Source organism: Pelodiscus sinensis, chromosome 3, assembly GCF_049634645.1.
Source record: "Pelodiscus sinensis isolate JC-2024 chromosome 3, ASM4963464v1, whole genome shotgun sequence".
NCBI classification, from domain to species: domain Eukaryota; kingdom Metazoa; phylum Chordata; order Testudines; family Trionychidae; genus Pelodiscus; species Pelodiscus sinensis.
In genome coordinates this window covers 14789472-14809074 of record NC_134713.1, presented here as the reverse complement: position 1 = coordinate 14809074, position 19603 = coordinate 14789472, and the positions used below count along the sequence as shown (strand labels likewise).

The window sequence follows — 19603 nt, the reverse complement described above, 5'->3', positions numbered from 1 at the left end:
ATTATAGGTAACTTCTGATTAGAAATCATTGTTCGGATACTAAAAGGTCCAAGCCTTACAATTAAATCCACATGCAGTGACCCCAACACATGAAAATCTATCTGCAGGATCAGGGCATACAGCTGTACTGGAAAAGTTAAGGATTTGTATTGTACACTAAACATTGCTTTGTCTTTTTAACTCAGTGTTCACAATAGTCCATTTGTTGATAGACTGGCATGATAGATTGAACATAGGTTGGGGAGGGATCCAAATCAAAGTTAAGTTCAAACATGAATTGGTTATATTGCTCCTCAACTCCCTCTTATCTTAAAAATCCAGTGTAAGCATCTGTCACAAATTAAGACTCAGCAAAGCTATGTCCTTTACAAGTCTTCTATTAATAAATGTTGTAATACCCCTTTTACAAACCATCATTTTAGTCACAGCTGCTACATCCCCATGGAATTGCAAAATTAAGAAATAATATGATCTATTTTGAAAATTAAATTCTTAGATGATCAGGTATACAATGAGTCTCCATTTCTATTTCCCCCTCTCTCAGGAGCAACTTCTTGAGAAGAGTTATAACTGGTTTTTTACTGAAGGATTCTCTTGTGCGTACTTGTATATTCATTTGAGCGACTGTCAAGACAACTGCAAGAAAATACTTTGAAAAAAATTATAGATTTTTTAGTATTAAGAAGCATTCCTTGCCTTCAAGATGTAAGATACCATGCCTTCAAGATGTAAGAATGTAGGTAAGTTGTCATGGCTGAATACAAAGCATGTTTTTTCACTTCTAGCCTTGAAGGGGTCTGAACTCATTTTAGCAATAACAACAAATAGGTTTTAATGCATTTTCTTCTGCTTCTAAAAAGCTAAGAGATAATAATTGAATTTGGGGTAGAAATAATGCTCTGGCTTTTCTTGTGATATAACAAAACTAAAATAGCTCATTCTGTGCTCCCAACCTTCTGTGTTCCTCGCCACCACCATATTGTGCTAAACAAGTGGCTTTTCTTAAGCACACCTTTCAGCAAGAAGCACAGTAAGGAAACAGGCACCCATATACCCTACTATAAAAACATGCATTAGGACTCTTACAGAAACTTGCAAGTAAGCCTTTCTTCTCTCTATCCTTGAGAATTGATTTTCCCCCAAACTTTATCTTCTCCAAAGCCCTACCCAAAAACCAGTTGTAACTACTTCTCCAACAAGACAAAGATAGGCTCTTCTTGCCAAATTAGGTCAAGATTTTGGCCTAACATGATTGCAAGAGCTTCATGGTACAAATTCTGTGGCGGATTGCACAGGAAGCATGCCAGCACAGAACTCAGTATGAGGTTGAACTGAAAGATACCACCATAGCTTTCTCACAACATCAGGGGAAAAAGACCCCAACAGTCATCTCTCCCCATCATTGTACTGAGATGGGAGAAAAAGAATCAACTGGCAACAAATTACCTATTTTTCTTGTAAGCTGCTCAATTACTATAATGAACATGAAACAGAATATTTCAAAGAAGTGTCTTGATTCCAGTGTTGTATTTCTTTAAAATCCTTGTTTAATATTATTTTAATGGACTACCTATAATATTTGTAAATATTTACCTGATTAACAGAGACGGTGGGTAGGAAAGTTCACAGATTTGTTCTTGCTAATATGGTTTACTTTCTAAAAGGTTAAGTTAACAAGACAACCCATTTACCTAGAGGATAAATATTCAAAACAAAAATAGGTACAAGAAATAAGCTAAAGTCTCAAATTTCAGGCTTGTGCCCATCTCTCACACTAAACTGCAGGAAGACCACACGTGCTCCTGTGCTCATGGGAGGTTCATGGCCACTTTGAGCATTTAAAATTCTCACAAAGACTCTAAAGGTCTGGTCTTTTACATCACTTCAGTGCTCTTCCTGCTGCATCCCATTAATCTCACGTGAAGGCCATGGTTTAATACTGCAGCTCTCAAGCCACTCAAATAATTCTTTTCACTATTTAATAAACCCAGTCATAAAAATCTCCAAATGGCACATGTCATTTTCAAATGCATGACAGTTGTGACAAAAGTCCAACCTTAGCAAACAACCTGCTACTGCCCCGCAAATTCTGGTTGTATTTGTCTTTTTTTTATATATAATAATTAAATAAACCCAGTCACTTAAAAACATTTGAGAGGTGTACATGAAACAAGCAAGCTATCCATTCTCATGACTCTTCTGGTCTGTTATATTTGAAGTATTTCAGTAGTTTTCTTCATTAAGATTCAGGTATTTGTAGGTGTTGCCAACTTTGCAAAACAGAGTAAAGGTAAAATCATGCCATACCAAAAGTCTGTCGAGTATAAACAGGAGGGTTTTTTGTTACTTTAAAAAAAAAAAGAAACTTCGTCGACCCAACAGAAACAAGAGCAGACCAATAACTACTGCATAAATCTGAAAAGGGGGCCAAGAGGCAGGCTTGCATGGCTCCAAAGAAGCTGGAAAGCCCGAATAAAAGGTTAGATGTTTGAGACATCATGAACAAAAATGATGAGACAATCTCCAGGCAAGTGAGACAAACTAGTTTTATTGAGACTGATTTAGAGACTGTTAATAGACACAAGGTTCTGATCTTGGAAATGCTAGAAGACTTTAAAGCTCCAAGACACAGAAAGGAGAAATTCAAGTGTATAATATTAAATGGTGCAAGAACCAGTGACAACAGATTCTAGGGATTATTTCTTATTCCGGAAGATTTAACAAATATTCCCCCAGGAATCAAATGGTGTACTTCAGCACAAGGAATGTCTTGCAGTAAACCTACAAAAGTCTGTCCTTTTAGTCTTGAACACCTGAAAATATATAATTGTATTCTCAAGGTGAACAGAAATATGGTGAACTTTCAAAGGACCAAAATTGGACTTTATCCCAGATATACCCCCCTCCCATTAAGTGGCACCTGGCTTTTGCAAAATTCAAGCAGAATTTACATTAAATGGGTTTGGCACATGCTGTCTTATACCCGGCAAAGCTTAAATTGGAGTTTGCTGGATAGTTATATTTCTCCTCACCAGAAGATGTTGAGGTCTTTGTGGATCAAAAGCGGAGGGATGCTGCTTCGAAGATGGATGTCCCTGTGGATGAAGAGGATAATTCGGATGTACAGTAGCTGACTGAATGGACTGATGCTCAATTTAAAGTTCTTATTTCTTTGATGATGGCTCGCAATGAACAGTTATCTGAGATTATCCTTGTTCTGAGAACTTCAATGCTTGCCCAAGCAGATGGTTGACAGAGGATGTATCTTTATATGACAAACTGTTGTGAGGAGGTTGTGGTGTGTATTTAGGGTTATTCCCCCCTGTTAAAAATCTCACTACGTGAACTTTTGTATTTATTTATCTTGCTTTTAGGCAGCTGGTTTGAACAACCATCCTCCCATTCAATACAGCAGGTCTCTGAGTGCTCCAAGGGTATATTTAAGATATATTAACTGGTGCCTGAGTCTGAAGGACAGAAAGTTTTTTGCCCTGTGCCTGCCACATGGATATATTATGCACTAGTACACTCTGGGAGACATATCTTAGTTTGAAGACCAGTGTTTAGTTGGTAAGTCTTTGTCTGAAAAGAGTATGGCAGAGAGTCAGTAAAAAAATACTGAAATTTATTTTTGTCACTTAAATTTTTTTTTTTTTTTGAGAAATATACATCAAAAAATTGTGCCTACCAATCTCAGCAATAGTGTAAACTTTTTAAAGGAATCTTTACCTAAAGATTCTGCTTCCCATATGCTTTTATTTTTGTGGGCACTAGTCCTATAAAAGGACATTGACAGTTATGTCACAAAAACATTATCTACTGTCTTATTATCTTCAACTATTGAGTATTTATTCTGAATTTTAAACCCTCTGATACAATCATGTCTGTTTTTCTGACTAAAAATAAGGGTTGTAGAAAATCTAAAAGTTTCAGTAAAAATAAAATTGAAAAATAAATTAAAAAATCATCTGATGGATGTTCATAACTTCAGAAGCAAGCGTTCAATATTCTTTACAAGCTTTGAATAAGTTTTATAGAAAGAAAAGGCATCTAAAAGTGATAATACTAATATGGTATCACTCACCAACACATTTTTCAGCTAGTTCCCCCAGGAAAGGATCTGACAATTTGGGGTTCCAGTCCCTGGTATGAATTTGTAAAATGTGCTTTCTTGCCTGATAAAAGAAATAAGTATTTCAGCATTAGCAAGCAAAATCAGCAATCAATATATTTCAAGCAGTTAGTTCACTTATACAAGAGGAATCACTAGTCATCCTAATTTTGTCGACACTATCACAAGAACACATAGAAAAGTACAACTCACTCATGAGCAAAGAAAGTTTTGTGGCATAGGAAATAACTCTGTGCTCTGACTCTTTTAGTAGCAACCACTATATCTCTGATGAAGATTTTTTTTACCATTTTCAAATAAACTATTTTTGTAAAAGATTAAGGTATCATTACAGATAAATTCCATGACTATTACATAAAACCAATCAGACTCAAGCTTGATTTTAACAGCCTACACAAAGTCATATTAATTCAACATGTGCTTGAGAATATTAAAATACTCAAACTAAGAAATGTAAAATATGTCAACACTGTAATTACAATAACTCCTGTTTTGTATGTGTGAAATCTTTATTATGATGCAGATGATTAAATATATTTCTTCACATACATATACAGTCATTATTTATTGAATCTTAGCACTCAGAACCTCAACTGACATTGTGCAATCCCATACAAAGATGGGGTCCTTTCCCCAAATAGCTTACAATGTTATGTGATCACATTACCACTGTAATGGGAACCACATTTCTAAATTTCACAGTGTAAGCTTAACTTCTATGTTGCATAAATGTAGATTTTTGGCCTAGAGCCACTGAAATTACTTTAAAAGTAACTTGCAAATAAAAAAATGGTTTCATATATGTCAACATATATAACTAGGTAAACTAACTAGGAGAAGAGAGGCTTTCAAAATTTAATTCACCAATGCCTACCTTTTTTATTCAAGTCTCCAAAAGTTATGAGTCTCTAGCTCCACTACGATGCACCTCACTCAGAGCAGAACTACTAAAGAGCTTCAGTAGAGAATGAAGCCACCCAGAGAAAGGTCAGTTACGGTCTCCAAATGTTCACTTCTAAAAGTACCTTTCATGGCTTTGGAAAAGTGAGGCATGAGGGCTTTACTGTCTCCTCTCTGGGCCCGGTTCACACTTCAGTGAGATTATGGCAGCTATGATATCACACCGACTAGGGCAGTGATTCTCAACAAGAGTTGTGTGTACCTTGTGGGTACTCACAGGCCTTCCATCTAGATGTAGGCTACATAAAAATCACTAGCAAAGTGCGTACAAAATAAAATTGCATACGACTTATTTATACCACTGTATACATTATACACTAAAATGTAAGTATATATTTACTTTCTCATTTTTACGATAAATATAAAGTAAGCAATTTTTCGGTAAATATGTTGTGACACTTTTGTATCTTTGTATCTGATTTTATAAACAAATAGTTTTCAAGTAAGGTGAAACCTGTGGGATTGCAAGACAAATCATATTCCTGAAAGAAGTAAAATAGTCTGGAAAGGTTGAGATCCACTAGACTGGAGCACTATAACAGACTATGAGCTGGCAAACAGACTTCAAGGAACCTAAAAAGTGGAAACCGGTTTTTAAACTGAGGAACCCTCACTGTTTAGCTAACAGGCATTTTTTTTTTTCTGTACTGATGCTACTTAGAAACTGTCTTGAAATGGCTTAGTAAAATATTAAAATACTTGTATGTCAGAGGAACAAAGAGAAGCAACACTACTAGTAATCTCCAACACAATTATTTGCTTAAACTCTCAAAATGTTTTATTTTGTGATGAAATTTCTCATGTTTGAAAGTTGACATGACATGATGAAAATTGACACTTCTAGTGAGGAATATGAGGGAGAGGAAGATTTGTACTCTGTTACCCTGGTTTGCTGGAGACAGACTTTTACAAACCTGAAATAACAGGAAAGATCGTCTACTCAGTCTGCTATTGTAGACTATTTTGGAGAAATTTCAACAAGTTTAGTTAAGCTGTTTGAGTTGAGAGAGTAAAGCAAAAAATACATCTATCTTATCTGAGAGACATTCAAATGCTTTTTTTTTTTTTTGCTTGAATTGATTTTAAAACGTATTTTAAAAACTTTTAATGTATTAATTTAGTTCTTCCAAAGAGGGCACAGGTTGGATCTCTGTAGTTCAGCAACATCTGTGGTCTGACAATCAATGCTTCAGGTCTGGAGCATGGGGAAAAGTTAGGTCCTAACCTCACCAACTCCTTCCCCCCATGCTCACAGAACTTCTGGAGTGCTGCAAATAACTTGTTTACAGCACTCAAACTCAGGGAGGTAGGGAGGGAGAGAAAGTAGGCACACTTGGGAGGTGGAGGGGGAGAGAGGCATGTCTACAGCGCTAAGTGTGCTCCTGTGGGGCTGCAATCCTGGCCCCAGCTATGGGATTCTATGGCCACCCTGCCTCTTCCCCCCCCAAGTGCGCCCGCACACCAGTCTCCATTCAGTCAACGCTGGCGCCTCTGCTGCTACCGGAGTGGAGTCCTGAGCCCAGTGGCAGCAGAGATCTAGCACTGAACTCCTTCGTCCAATAAACTCCCTAGTAGGTGACTGGTCAGGTCCCAAGGGTGCCAGACCCAGGGAGGTCTATATTGAATATGAGGCTCTTCAGAGATACTTACTGAATTTTTGACATTTTTTTTATATATCCCTTTGTAATTTTTACCTTTTGATCAGGCAAGTTGAAAAGAAATTCCCTGTCAAAACGACCAGGTCTCCTGAGTGCAGGGTCTATAGATTCAAGTCTGTTTGTAGCACCAATTACGACAATTTCTCCTCTATTATCCAGTCCATCCATGAGGGCAAGTAGGGTAGAGACTATAGAACTAGAAGAAAGTTAACAAAAAAAATTGTAAATATCATTAAGGTCTCCTAGGTAACTTTGGCATCCCTGGCAGCTTATAAAGTTATGCCAACCTATCCAGGTTGCCCTATCTGTCACAATATTGTTCAGTATTTCTGCAGCTGGACTCTGCAAGGTGGTCTTGAAAAAGTAATGCATGAGCAGGGATAAAAAACAGTTACCTACTTTCAGAACTGTTATTCTTCAAGATGTGTTGCTCATGTCCATTCCACTTAGATGTGCGTGTGCCACGTGCACAGATTGTCAGAGAGTTTTCCCTTAGCGGTATCCATTGAGCCAGCCAAAGAATCCCCTGGAGTGGTGCCACTATATCAGTGCATATATACCCCCGCTGGCCCTCCACCACCTCAGTTCCTTCTTGCCAGAACGCTCCAATGCAGGGGAGATGGATGGGATGTGGAACGGACATGAGCAACAAATCTTGAAGGACAACAGTTATGAAAGTAAGTAATCGTTTTTTCTTCTTCTTCGAGTACTTGCGCATGTCCATTCCACTTAAGGTGACTCCAAAGCTAAAACCCTGGAGGTGGGGTTGGAGCCTACTGAGAAATGGACTGCAGCACGGCCCTACCCACAGTGGCATCCTCCATGGCCAGCTGTGTAACGGCATAGTGGTTTGCAAAGATGTGTACCGATGACCAGGTCGCTGCCCTGCAAATCCCTACACTGGGCACCTGGGCTGTGAAAGCCACAGAAGTTGCCTGGGCCATCATGGAATGGGCAGTAATAGGCGGAACAGGAACCTGTACCAGATCATAGCATGCTTTGATGCAGACTGTGATCTAGGACGAGATATACTGGGCTGACATAGGCTGACCCTTCATCCTATCCACTATGGACACAAACAGTTGGAGGGACTTACGGAAGGGCCTGGCCTCACATCAAGAGTGTGTAGAGCCTGTTCTGTCCCAGAGCTATGGAGATTAGGGTAAAACGCAGGAAGAAAAATGTCCTGGTGAACATGAAAGTAAGAAACTACCTTATGCAGAACAACAGGGTGGGGACGCAGCCTCACCTTATCTTTAAAAAAAGACCATATACAAGTGGTTCACTGGTAGGGCCCTCAGTTCCAACACTCGCGTGGCTGAAGTAATGGCCACCAGGAAGGATACTTTCCAGGAGAGGTGCAGGAGGAAGCACGTTGTCAACGGCTCAAAGTGGGGACCGACGAGCCTTGTGAGAACCAGACTGATGTTCCAAGAGGGCAAGGGTTTGCGCACCTGGGGGTAGACTCTAGACATCCCCTTAAGAAAGCGGTGCACCATGGGATCTGAGAAAACGGGCCTGCCACCCAAGCCTGAATGAAAGGCTGAGATGGCTGCCAGGTACACTCTTACTGAGACCACCAGACCCTGGAGCCTAAGACCAATAGGTAATCCAAAATAGCCGGCACAGGGGCCTCCAAAGGAAAGAACCCTACTGTCTGACCAGAAAAAGAAGCATTTCCACTTCGCCGGGTAAGAGGACCTAGTGGAAGGCTTACAGCTCCCCAAGAGAACTGCCTGGACCTGTTCCAAATACTGCCTCTCCATGGCCGTCAGCCATGAAGCTTCCATGCCATGAGGTGCAGGGAGTGGAGGTTTGGTTGCCACAGCCTGCTGAACTCCTTAGAGATTAGGTCCAGGAACAGGGGGAGGACTAGAGGCCGCTCTACTGAGAGCATGAGAAGGGCCGGGAACCAATGATTACGAGGCCATGCCACCAAGCTATCAGGATTACAGAGACTCCCTGAGCCTGAGAATCACCTTGTGAATCAGCAGGAAGGGAAGGGAAGGCTTACAGCAGGCCCCAAGGCCAAGGGATCATGAGAGCATCTTCCAGAGATCCCAGGCTGTGGTTGAATAAGGAGCAAAAACAGGGACACTTCCTGTTGCTGCGGGTCACAAACAGGTCCAGGTGGGGAAACCCCCACCTAAGGAAAATAGACAGGGCTACTTCCACCCTGAGAGACCACTCGTGCCCCTCAAAGGACCTGCTGAAGCGATCCACCAACCCATTCTGGGCCTCGGGTAGGTAAGCAGCCACCGGGCAGATACTGTGAGCCACACAAGTCCTCAGAGGAGGAGAGTTTCCCTTCACAGGGGATAGAAGTGAACTCTACCCTGTCTGTTTATATAAAACATCACTGCCATATTGTCCGTCAAAATCAAAATGCACTCATTTGAAGCTGTGGCAGGAAAACACCTCACGCGAGGCAAACAGCCCTCAACTCCCTGACATTGATACGAAGGGAGAGGTCTGCGGGGCCCCACATACATTGTGTCCGCAGCTTCACAAAGTGGGAACCCCAGCCCGTATCAGAAGTGTCTGTCACCAGCTGAATGTACAGAGGAAGGGCTGAGGAACGGCATTTTTTCACAGACCACCTCTTCGCATAGCCACCTATCGATGGATCTCAACACGTCTGCAGGCACCATCACCCTATATGCTGGAATGCTATGTTATGGATCCGCACCAGCCAGAGCTGAGCGGTTGCAGCCTGAGCTGGGCATGCCATACCACGTAAGTGCAGGCCACCATGAGCTCCAGCAGCCTCACGCAACACTGGCCGTTGTGGTGGGGAACGACTGCAGCCATAGGACGGCCTCTTTTATTGTCATGAAGGGCCCTAAGGGCAGGAAGGTTCTGGTCCTTATCACATCCAGGAAAGCCCCCACAAAATGTATCATTTGAGTGGGGATGAGGGTGGATTTGGTCTTGTTTAGGATAAAACCCTGAGAAATTCCTCCCTGACAAGGGATATATGGTCAATCCCCTGGGACAGGGAGGAGGCTCCTATAAGTCAATCATCCAGGTAGGGATAAACCTGGACCCTTCGCTTCCTCAGGAAGGCGGCCATTGCCGCCATATACATTGTAAAAGCTCGGGGGACCATACGAAGTCCAAAGGGAAGGACCGTAAACTGATAATGGTGGTGACCCACCGTAAAGGGAAGGACTCGCCTGTGCAAGGGGGTGCAACAGAGATGTGGAAGCAGACATCTTTGAGATCAAGGGTGGCGTACCAGCCTCCCATGGCTAAGGAAGGGATGATTGAGGCCATCTTGAGCTTTGACTTTACTGTATTTACATTCCTCAGGTCCAGAATGATTAGTACTCATGTATCATTAAGTCCTCCAATTCGTGCGGCTGCTCTGAAGCCTGAAAGGGGGCTGACTGCCCTGAGGGACCTTGATCCCCGCCACCATCCAACAGGGGCTGAGGGAATTCACCCCGTACTGCCAAGGCCTGTGGTGCCAGGCAACTGTGTGGCCGACAGCAGGGTCTGGATCCCCCAACATGAGGATCCCACAATGGAAGGAGCACTCTCTTGGGCCTGGTGGTCCAAAATGGCCTCTGATCTGGGTGCTGCCAATGCAGGAGCCAGGACTGTGGTTGCGACTGGCCCAAGATGCTGCAATGTTGCTCGCAGTACCAAGAGTGAGAATGGCGCCAGGACCTAGAACAATACCGGGAGCTTCATCGGCGCCAAGAGTTCAAATGGCGCTGGGATCGGGAACGTGACATCATCACTTTGGACTGCACTGACTCCATGTCGGAATCCATCGAATAGTCGGACTCCTACCAACTAAATCCAGGCCTGGAGAGAGAGATGCCACTCAGAGCCAAACCATGGATGCTGGCTTGCCCTGGTGCTGAACTGGCAGTGGGGGAAATCAGCTGCTCCTGGACCGCAGACTCTACCGCCGGAAAAAGGGTGCTGGAAGCTGAGCTCTCCTTGAACTCCTGCAATATCGTGGCCACCGGCACTGAAGGGCCCGCTGGCGCCAGCGTAGATCTGAGAGCTGGTGTGTGGGGTCGGGCACTGGCGCTGAGGGCAATGTAGGCCTGCCCAGGTCTGGTGCCATCGATGAGATACGGGCCAAAGACTGGTCCCGGAACTCCAGAGGAGGTGAGGGTGAACCTATGGTCAGCTTGATTAATTCCCTTGCTGCCTCAAATGTATCTGGTGTGGAGGGCCTACTAACTGGAACCAACTCCTCTGCTGCACCGCGGCCCTTGGTCGAGCTCAACTGGCCATGCTCTGGCCCAGGAGCAGCAGACGACCTCTAGGTCAGTGCAGGTGCAACAGGGTGCCCCAACTGGGGCCCCTCTCTGTCCTCCTCTTCTTGCACGGCACCAAAGATTACGAGTGCCGACAAGGCTCCTGAAGATCATGGTGCCTCCTGCACTGAGGGAGGTGCGCTATGGGATTCTGATGCCACGTCCTCAGCCAGTGGCGGGCAAAGCGCCGACTCCATTAGGAGAATCTTCAAGCACGAATCTTCCTCACACTGAGTCCAAGGCTTAAAACTACGAATGATAATGCAGTTAGTGGGGACATGGACCTCACCCAAATACGAATTGTGCGGGTCACCACAGGGCACAGGCTTGGCACAGTCAGCACAAGATTTAAAGTCATGAGGCCCTGGCATGCTCCGTGGGCGGGGAGGGAAAGGAACACAGAGGAATCCTAACCCACAACCAACTTTATCTAACACTAACACTGGTAAGTCCAGTTTTCTGAAGAAGTGGGCTGTGCCCACGAAAGTTCACGATACCATCTACATCAGGGTTTCCTAGCCTATGGGTCGGGACCCAAATATGGGTCACCATTACATTTCAAAAGGGTCACCAAGTATCTTCCTAGGTGGCTCTGCCCTCCATCCTCCCCCTGTTTTTGAATTGCCTTGGGTCACCAAGTCTTCCTGAATTGTCAAAATGGGTCCGCATCTGGAAAAGGGGTACTTACAAGGAAAAGTTACTTAGAAGGAACAAAGGGACTTAACTAGGTGTTAACTAATGCTGAAGACTTGCGAATACCACTGAGAGCATGCTTGCGAGCAAACGAGAAAGGAGCTCAAACAACCATCACAGGCGGTAAGAAGGAACTGAGGAGGTGGAGGGCCAGCAAGGGTATATACGCACCAATATAGCGGCACCACTCTAGGGGGTTCCCCAGCTGGCCTGAAGGGTACTACTAAGGGAAAGTCTCCAACAATCCGTGCATATGGCACATTCACACCTAAGTGGAATGGTCATGAGCAAGCACTCGAAGAATCATCATCATTCAGTCCTAAGCAGGGCTTTCTGTAACTCTTTACACCACACTGGCTCTTTCATCTGATGTAAAGGTTCCAGAGGAGAGGCATATTACCCAAGAAATAATCCAAATGAAGTTAAAAAACTATTTTAAATTTACCATGATAAAAACATAACCCATAGCTGTATATTAAAAACATTACCTGTGAATCTGGTCTTGTCTACTAGAACGAACAGGGGCCAAACCATCTATTTCATCAAAGAAAATTATAGAGGGTCTCATCAAGTATGCCTGGTGTGCAGAAACAGAAATGGCTTTTAGCTGTTAATTCAAATTTCTTCTGCAATATAGTAAAAACAAATTATCTTCACTATGTGCTAGTAACACTTTCACGGGCGGAATATTAAACGCTTGTACTGGGATGCTTTTTAAAACCTAGTCCTGAGAATTAATTTGAAGTTTAACAACTAAGGTGTTATAATAAAATAAAGCAAAAAAGTTAGCCTGTATTTCCTTTACCTAAGGAAGATGGCACCAGTGCCACAGTTTCCTTGTACCCTTGAACAACCATAAACAAGGTGGCACTTATTCATAATGTGAGAATTAGAGATGTTAGAAATTGTTTATTTTAGCACTTGTGTAATTGCAACAAATCTTACCGGCTACATTGGTTACTAACATGCTCCTCCCTGCCCCACGCAGGCAGGGTTGGCAGTCAGTGCACTCCCAGATCCTGACCCCACTCTTGGAGAATCCCCCCTGCCACCTTGCACTGCTGCCTCTGTATCAGACACAGCAGCGTCAGGTGGCAGACAGGAGCCAGTCTGCAAGGAGAGCCAGTTTAAAATCAGCTCCCCACACAGACCAGCTCCGGCCTACCACCCTATGATACAGAGAGAGCAGTGTGGGGCATACTATGGAGTAGTCTGTCCACAGGGAGCTTGGTCCCCTCCCAGAGAGGCACTGCTACTATTCCACGGCGCTGCCTCTGATACACGGGATACCAGGTGGAAGCCGATTTTTAAACTGGCTCCCTGCACAAACCAGCTCCCGCCTGCCATCCCACACTGCTGTCTCTAATACAGATGCATCAGCGTGGGGTGGCTACTCTGTGTGCTCTTCATTTAAAAGTCAATGAAGTTTTAAATGCAGAACACACAGGGTGTGGGAGGGGTTGTTGAAGTTAACCAGGATCATTAACCAATAAAAGCATTTGCAAATGCTTATTGGTTAAATGGTTAGCCGGCTAGCTGCTGATATCCCAGCAAGAATCCTGCATATAGATAATTGAATTCTCAATTCATGGAGCAATGTTTTAATCTCTCAATTACTCTGGCTGTCATAACATTTAACCTAAGTGTAAAAATCACTATCACTTTCTCGTCATGCTTTACATAGTTGCTGCTGGGTTTGTAGATGCTTCTTATCATTTTACAAATGTAAAGATATAAAAACAAGTTAAGAAATGGGCAATGTATGACCAGAAATGTTGCCTTTTTTCCTACGAAAATAAGTAGGATTTTTATTTTTCTTTGCAGCAAGCCTTTAAGTAAAACAGGTGTTTTCTGATTTTATTTTCCTTCAAAAGTAGAACATTTCCAACAAAACACTTATAGTCTCAACCTGAGCAAGAGTATTTCAAACACAGGTATCTGACAGTTAAACATTACATGAACAAAAAAAGCACAACACAACAGAGAAAATTAAAAAAAAAAAACATTGTTTTTGCCTTTTACACTCTTCTTTGAGTCACAAATACAGCCTCCATAATTTGGCTGTCTGTGTTTCAGATTAGAACTACAAGATGGTATTTTCAAAAGCCCTCATATTGGCCTAATATGGGAACAGCACTCAACACTTTTAAAAATCCCCTTCATGAAGCCCACATTTTTCTCCTCTTGCTCAAGTACTAGTGAAAACTTTGGGGGAATTGACATCATATGTGACATCATAACAGACAAACTTGAGTTTCAGGGCCACTAGCCCTGAATTTTGGAAAGAGGGAATATTAACAACCAATAACATCCCTATATCCTCCATCTGGACCTGGGAAGGCTGGATCTTTCATCCTGTGATACCATATTTCCGTTTAAAAAAATGGTAAATTCTCCAAGAACACACAGTTTTAAGATCAAACTTGATGTTTCTAATGTAAAAGAAAAGAAAAATATCTTTAAAACTCTTTAATGGGATGAAAAAGACATCATTTTTTGTTTTGCTTTACAGACAGACTAAATAAAAAGATACTTCCTGATCTTCCACTAGTGCCTTTTATTATGTGAAGTCTCCACCCCTTCCCTCCCAGATTGGAAAACATTAAAAAATTACAATTCTAAGCCTCTTAATTATAGAAAGCATCATATTTTTTTCTACCACATAATATTTGTTTTAACAAATATTTACCTGTACCTGAAACCTGCATTTGTGCAAGAGACTGGATTCCACTGTTTTACCTGAATTTCTCCCCCCTCTATCATCCTCTCTGGCTGAATGAGTAAAAAGTTAGCCATACTAAATAATGCATGAAAATATACAAGATACAATTTTGCAATTTCTCCTTTACCATAGTTTAAGTCCCGAATATGCCAGCCAGGCATCAGGTAAAGGATTCAAATAATTATGTTGCCATTTCTACCCAGTCATCTTGACAACTATGCTACCAGTAATCCCAGACAGGTCTGGAAACTCCTGCTTATATAATGTTTTTAAAATATATCTCAATAATAGTATTTAGATACGATGCAAAATAATTTGATCAACATTTCATCCACATTTTCTTCTGTATTTAAAACTCTAGCATATCCTGCCTCCTGTACTGTAACTTGTATAAGTTTCCTTTTATCTCACGATATTTTTGGTTCCATAAAACACATTGCAATGAAAAATATTAGATGGAAAAAATATATCAAAAGCATGTAAACATCTTCTAACCTGATCAAAGAGGAGACGAAGCTGCCGTTCAGATTCACCAACCCACTTGCTGAGACAATCTGCTCCTTTCCTCATAAAGAAAGCCACCTTTTTGTCTCCTTGACTGCACTCATTAGCTAGAGCTCTAGCTACCAAAGTTTTACCTGTTCCAGGAGGACCATAGAATAAACAGCCCCTGAAGATAAATGAATCAACATTATAGTCACAAATGTATTTTATGTATCTTGTAAAACTTATTCAAGACAGGGCACCCAAAAAAGGAAAAAAAAGACTAATCTTTTCACCAATACTTGGTACTTTAAATTGATCTTACAAAATCTAAGATGCCACAAGCTAAAAGAAATGAAAAACATTTAGGTTCAGTCTTGCATTTCATAATAGTAATTTTTTCTTAGAAACATTTTAAATGTTTCTTACTCACATAAGCAGTCCATAACATGGAAAGTGCAAGTTTTGTTTCAAGCTTTCAGATTATTAAATACTTGCTTTGCAAAGCACATAGTAATGTGCATTTAAAAGGTTATTTTATATCAGATAAACACATAAAATGTTAAACCTGCAAAAAACAGCGGAGCTAGTTCTCTGATATTTGCTTTCACAGTATATTCTAATGCTAGTTTCTTAAAATTAAAAAGGGCATTATTTAACCAAGTTCTCAAACTACAAAGATTCTATGTATTTTTTAAACCTTCAAATTCCTATCCAGAAGGATTAAAACCAGAATACAAATGTTACTATTGTTTCCATAAAAGAAACACTGACATTTAATTTGACTTTAAATAAACCCACTAATTTTCATTGCATTAAAAACAAAAGACTGCAGAATTTTAAGGTTGATTTAATCATACTGGGAGATTCTTGAGTTTGTTTTTACATTAAGCTTAACATTTTAATAGCCTTCTTTATAAAGCATGTATATTCCTTTCATATCATTTTCTTCTTTATAAATAAGTATTTATTAATGCAGCATGACAGGAACTAATGCAGCATGACAGTACAATAAGAGATAGCAGTCTACTTTGTAAACTTCAGTTGGTTCCTCAGCCAACTGATCAGAGTCAGGAGTGTAGGTCAGAGGTTCAAAACAAAGAAATCAGATGGGGACTCTGAGCAAAGAACCTCGGACAGCACCCACTGCTCCTCAAAGTTGTCTAGAGAGACAGTGGATGCCTACTTTGTACACTAAACAATATTGTCAACTAAGTCCTATTCGCAGAAAAACATGTTTAAATTACCTGCTAACTTTTTTTTTTCTTTGTGACTTGTTGAAGTCAGAAGAGTGTCTGTTTCTTAAGATTCTCAGGCAGGAAACAACTAACCATTCAAAAATAATGAGTCTGGTGAAACCTTAAAGACTAACAAATTTGCATAACAGCAGCCATGCTGGCTCATAACAAAGGTCCATCTAGCATAGTATCCTGTCTTCCAATAGTGGCCAACACCAGGTACCCCGGAGAGAATAAACAGAAGAGGTAATCAAATGATTCCTTTGCCCATTCCAACCTTCTGACAAACAGAGGCTAGGGAAATCATTCCTGCCCATCCTGGCAGAAGTTTCTGAGAGTTAAAGCTCACTTAGTCAGATGCATGAAGAGAAAGAAACAGATGGCAGGGATTTATACATACATAGAGAGATGAAGTATTACATCAGGGCTAATTTAATCAGGATGAATGTGGCCCATTTCCAACAGAGATTATAAGGTAAGACTACCTAAAGGGGAAAATTATTTATTGTAATGATACAACTATTCCCAATTTCTATTCAGACCTATTCTGATAGCGTCAAATTCCAACTCAGCAGTTTTAAATTGTACTCTCATTTGGAAGGGTGGATTTTTTTTGGGGGGGGGGGGGGGTTGGCTTAAGAATGGCAACTTTTAAACATGTAACTATGTGTCCAGGGAGGTTAAAGTACTCTCCTATTGGTTCTTGTTAGTTACTGTTCTAGATGTCCATTTATTCTTTTGTGTAGAGACAGTCCAGTCTGTCCAATGCACATGGCAGATGGGCACTGCTGGCACATGATGGCATATATCACATTAGTAGAGGTTCAGGTGAACGAGCCTTTGATGGTATGGCTAATGTGGTTACATCCTATGAAGGTGTCATTAGGATAGATGTGTGGACACAACTGGCACCGGGGTTTATTGCAGGGACTGGTTCCTGGATTAGTGTTTCTATGGTGAGGTGTGTAGTTGGTGGTATTTGTTTCAGGTTGGAATGCTGTCTACAAGCGAGGACTGGCCTGCCTCCCAAGATCTGTGAGACCAAAGGATTGTCATCTAGTATAGGTTGTAGATCTCTGATGATGTATTGGAACGGTTTTAGCTGGAGGCCACAGGCATTTTGTTGATTTCTTTTGTTGTGTCTGTCCTGTAGTAGGTGACTTCTTGTTACCCACCTGGCTCTGTCAATCCGTTTCTTCACTTCCCCAACTGGGTACTTTAGTTTTAAGAAGGCTTGATAGAGATCCTGTAGGCATTTGTCTCTGTCTGAGGGTTTGGAGCAAATGCGTTTGTATCTTACAGACTAATATAGATACCTCTCTGAAACCTGCAATCATTCAAAGAATGTTCATGTTCTCCCCTTAGACATCCTGCTATTGAAGGATTCCACTGGGTAGGGGAAACTGTTTCAGGACTTGATTAAATCAGCATAAAATTAGTAACAAATAAACTGAGAGATACTTGACTGCCTTGAGTTCATTCAAAATCTGCTGCCAAAATATTCTCTTGACTATTGTTTCAATACAGGCAGTCCCCGACTTACGCGGATCCGACTTATGTCGGATCCGCACTTACGAACGGGGCTTTCTCGCCCCGGAGGTCAAGGTAGCGGATTGCTACCTGCGACCTCCGGGGCGAGAAAGCCCCGTTCGTAAGCTGCTCCGGTGCCCATGGTCTGCTGGAGACCGTCTCCAGCAGACCAGGGGCACCGGGCGGGTTCCTGCGCTTCTGAGGCTTTGCCAGAGCAAAGCCTCAGTAGCGCGGGAACCGCCGCTGCTGCTGCTTGAGACCCGGTGCCTGTGGTCTGCTGGGGACAGTCTGCAAAGTCTCAGAGGCGCGGGACACCCCCCCGCGGCTGCCGCTTGAGTCCCGGTGCCTGTGGTCTGCTGGGGACGGTCCCCAGCAGACCACAGGCACCGGGACTCAAGCCGCAGCCGTGGGGGGGGGGGGGGGGGGTCCCGCGCCTCTGAGACTTTGCCAGAGCAAAGCCTCAGAGGCGCGGCACCCCGCTGTTGCTGCTGCTCTGCTCCCCGTGTCCCTGGTCTGCTGGGGGGGGGGGGGCGCGGATAGTGTGCCCCCCCCCCAGCAGACCAGGCTTTTGTTTTGGACCCTGGAGCAGAGCAGCTGGGGCGCTGCCGATTGGTCCTGCAGCACCCGCTCTGGGCACTACTGGACCAACCCAGCAGCACCCCAGCTGCTCTGCCCCAGGTCCTGATTCAGCCGCTGCTGGTCAGTTTCAGCAGCGGCTGAATCAGGACGCCTGGGGCAGAGCAGCTGGGGTGCTGCTGGGTTGGTCCAGTAGTGCCGAGGAGTGGTGCTACTGGAGCAACCCAGCAGCACCCCAGCTGCTCTGCCCCAGGCGTCCCCAAGTCAGCCGCTGCTGAAACTGACCAGCACTGACTACAGGAAGCCCGAGGCAGAGTTGCTCTGCCTCAGGCTTCCTGGAATCAGCGCTCATCAGTTTCAGCAGCAGCTGACTTGGGGAAGCTTGGGGTTCTTAAGTTGAATCTGTATGTAAGTCAGAACTAGCGGTCAGTTTCAGCAGCGGCTGAATCTGGACGCCAGTTCCAACTTACATACAGATTCAACTTAAGAACAAACCTACAGTCCCTATCTTGTACGTAACCCGGGGACTGCCTGTACTGTTATCTTGCCGTCAATCTTATCACACTCTGTTCCACTTCTAACCCAGCTTTGAAGCAAGGATATGACACAGCTTTGCCTAATTCTCTGATCTGGTCTCCTCTAGTATCCCCTCAACCACGCTGTCAGTGACACATGTTCAATCACCCTTTTGCCTCCTTTTTCCAGAAGTGTCTCCATGTCATTCTGTTACAATTATGACTGAAAACATGGTTCCAAAATGAATACAACAGTTACCTGTTCTGTAACTGGTGTTCTTCAAGATGTTCTGCTCATGTCCATTCAACATAAGTGTGTGTGCCTGCCAGGGTCCCCAGCACATCCTGGAGTGGCGCGCACATGCCACACTATATAAGACACTCCCCAGATGCTCCCTCCTCAGTTCCTTCTTGCTGGAACTTCGACAGAGGGGAGCAGGATGGGAGGTTGAATGGACATGAGCAGTGTATCTTGAAGAACGCCAGTTACAGATAACCGTTGTATTCATTTTGGAACCATGTTCTCAGTCATAATTAGTAGCCTTTTCTTCTTCGAGTGCTTGCTCACGTCCATTCAACATAGGTGACTGCAAGAATTATCTGCGGAGGTGGGTAGCAGTTATGAAAATACAGATTGCAATACAGCCCTGCCATAGGCAGCATGATCCCTTACCTGCTACATGACGACATAATAAGATTAAGGTAAACACTGAGGACCACAACACCACTTGGCAAAGATCCTAGATCAGGACATACGCAAGGTAAGCATGCAATGAAGCCTGAGTTCTGATAGATTGGGCCCAGATCAGCTCCAGATGT

General features: G+C 42.9%; 1 protein-coding gene across 2 annotated transcripts in view; it reads right to left on the bottom strand.

The window, feature by feature from the left end:
- Positions 1 to 19603, bottom strand: part of ATAD2B (ATPase family AAA domain containing 2B) — a 158402-nt gene that overhangs the window by 86280 nt on the left and 52519 nt on the right. For both annotated transcript variants that reach the window (XM_075923418.1, XM_075923419.1), the window contains exons 12-15: positions 14938 to 15112; positions 12209 to 12297; positions 6787 to 6946; positions 4085 to 4175 (exon numbers count right to left, since the gene is read on the bottom strand). In XM_075923418.1, coding sequence (XP_075779533.1) covers positions 4085 to 4175; positions 6787 to 6946; positions 12209 to 12297; positions 14938 to 15112 — 515 coding nt within the window. The remainder of the gene's footprint in view (positions 1 to 4084; positions 4176 to 6786; positions 6947 to 12208; positions 12298 to 14937; positions 15113 to 19603) is intronic.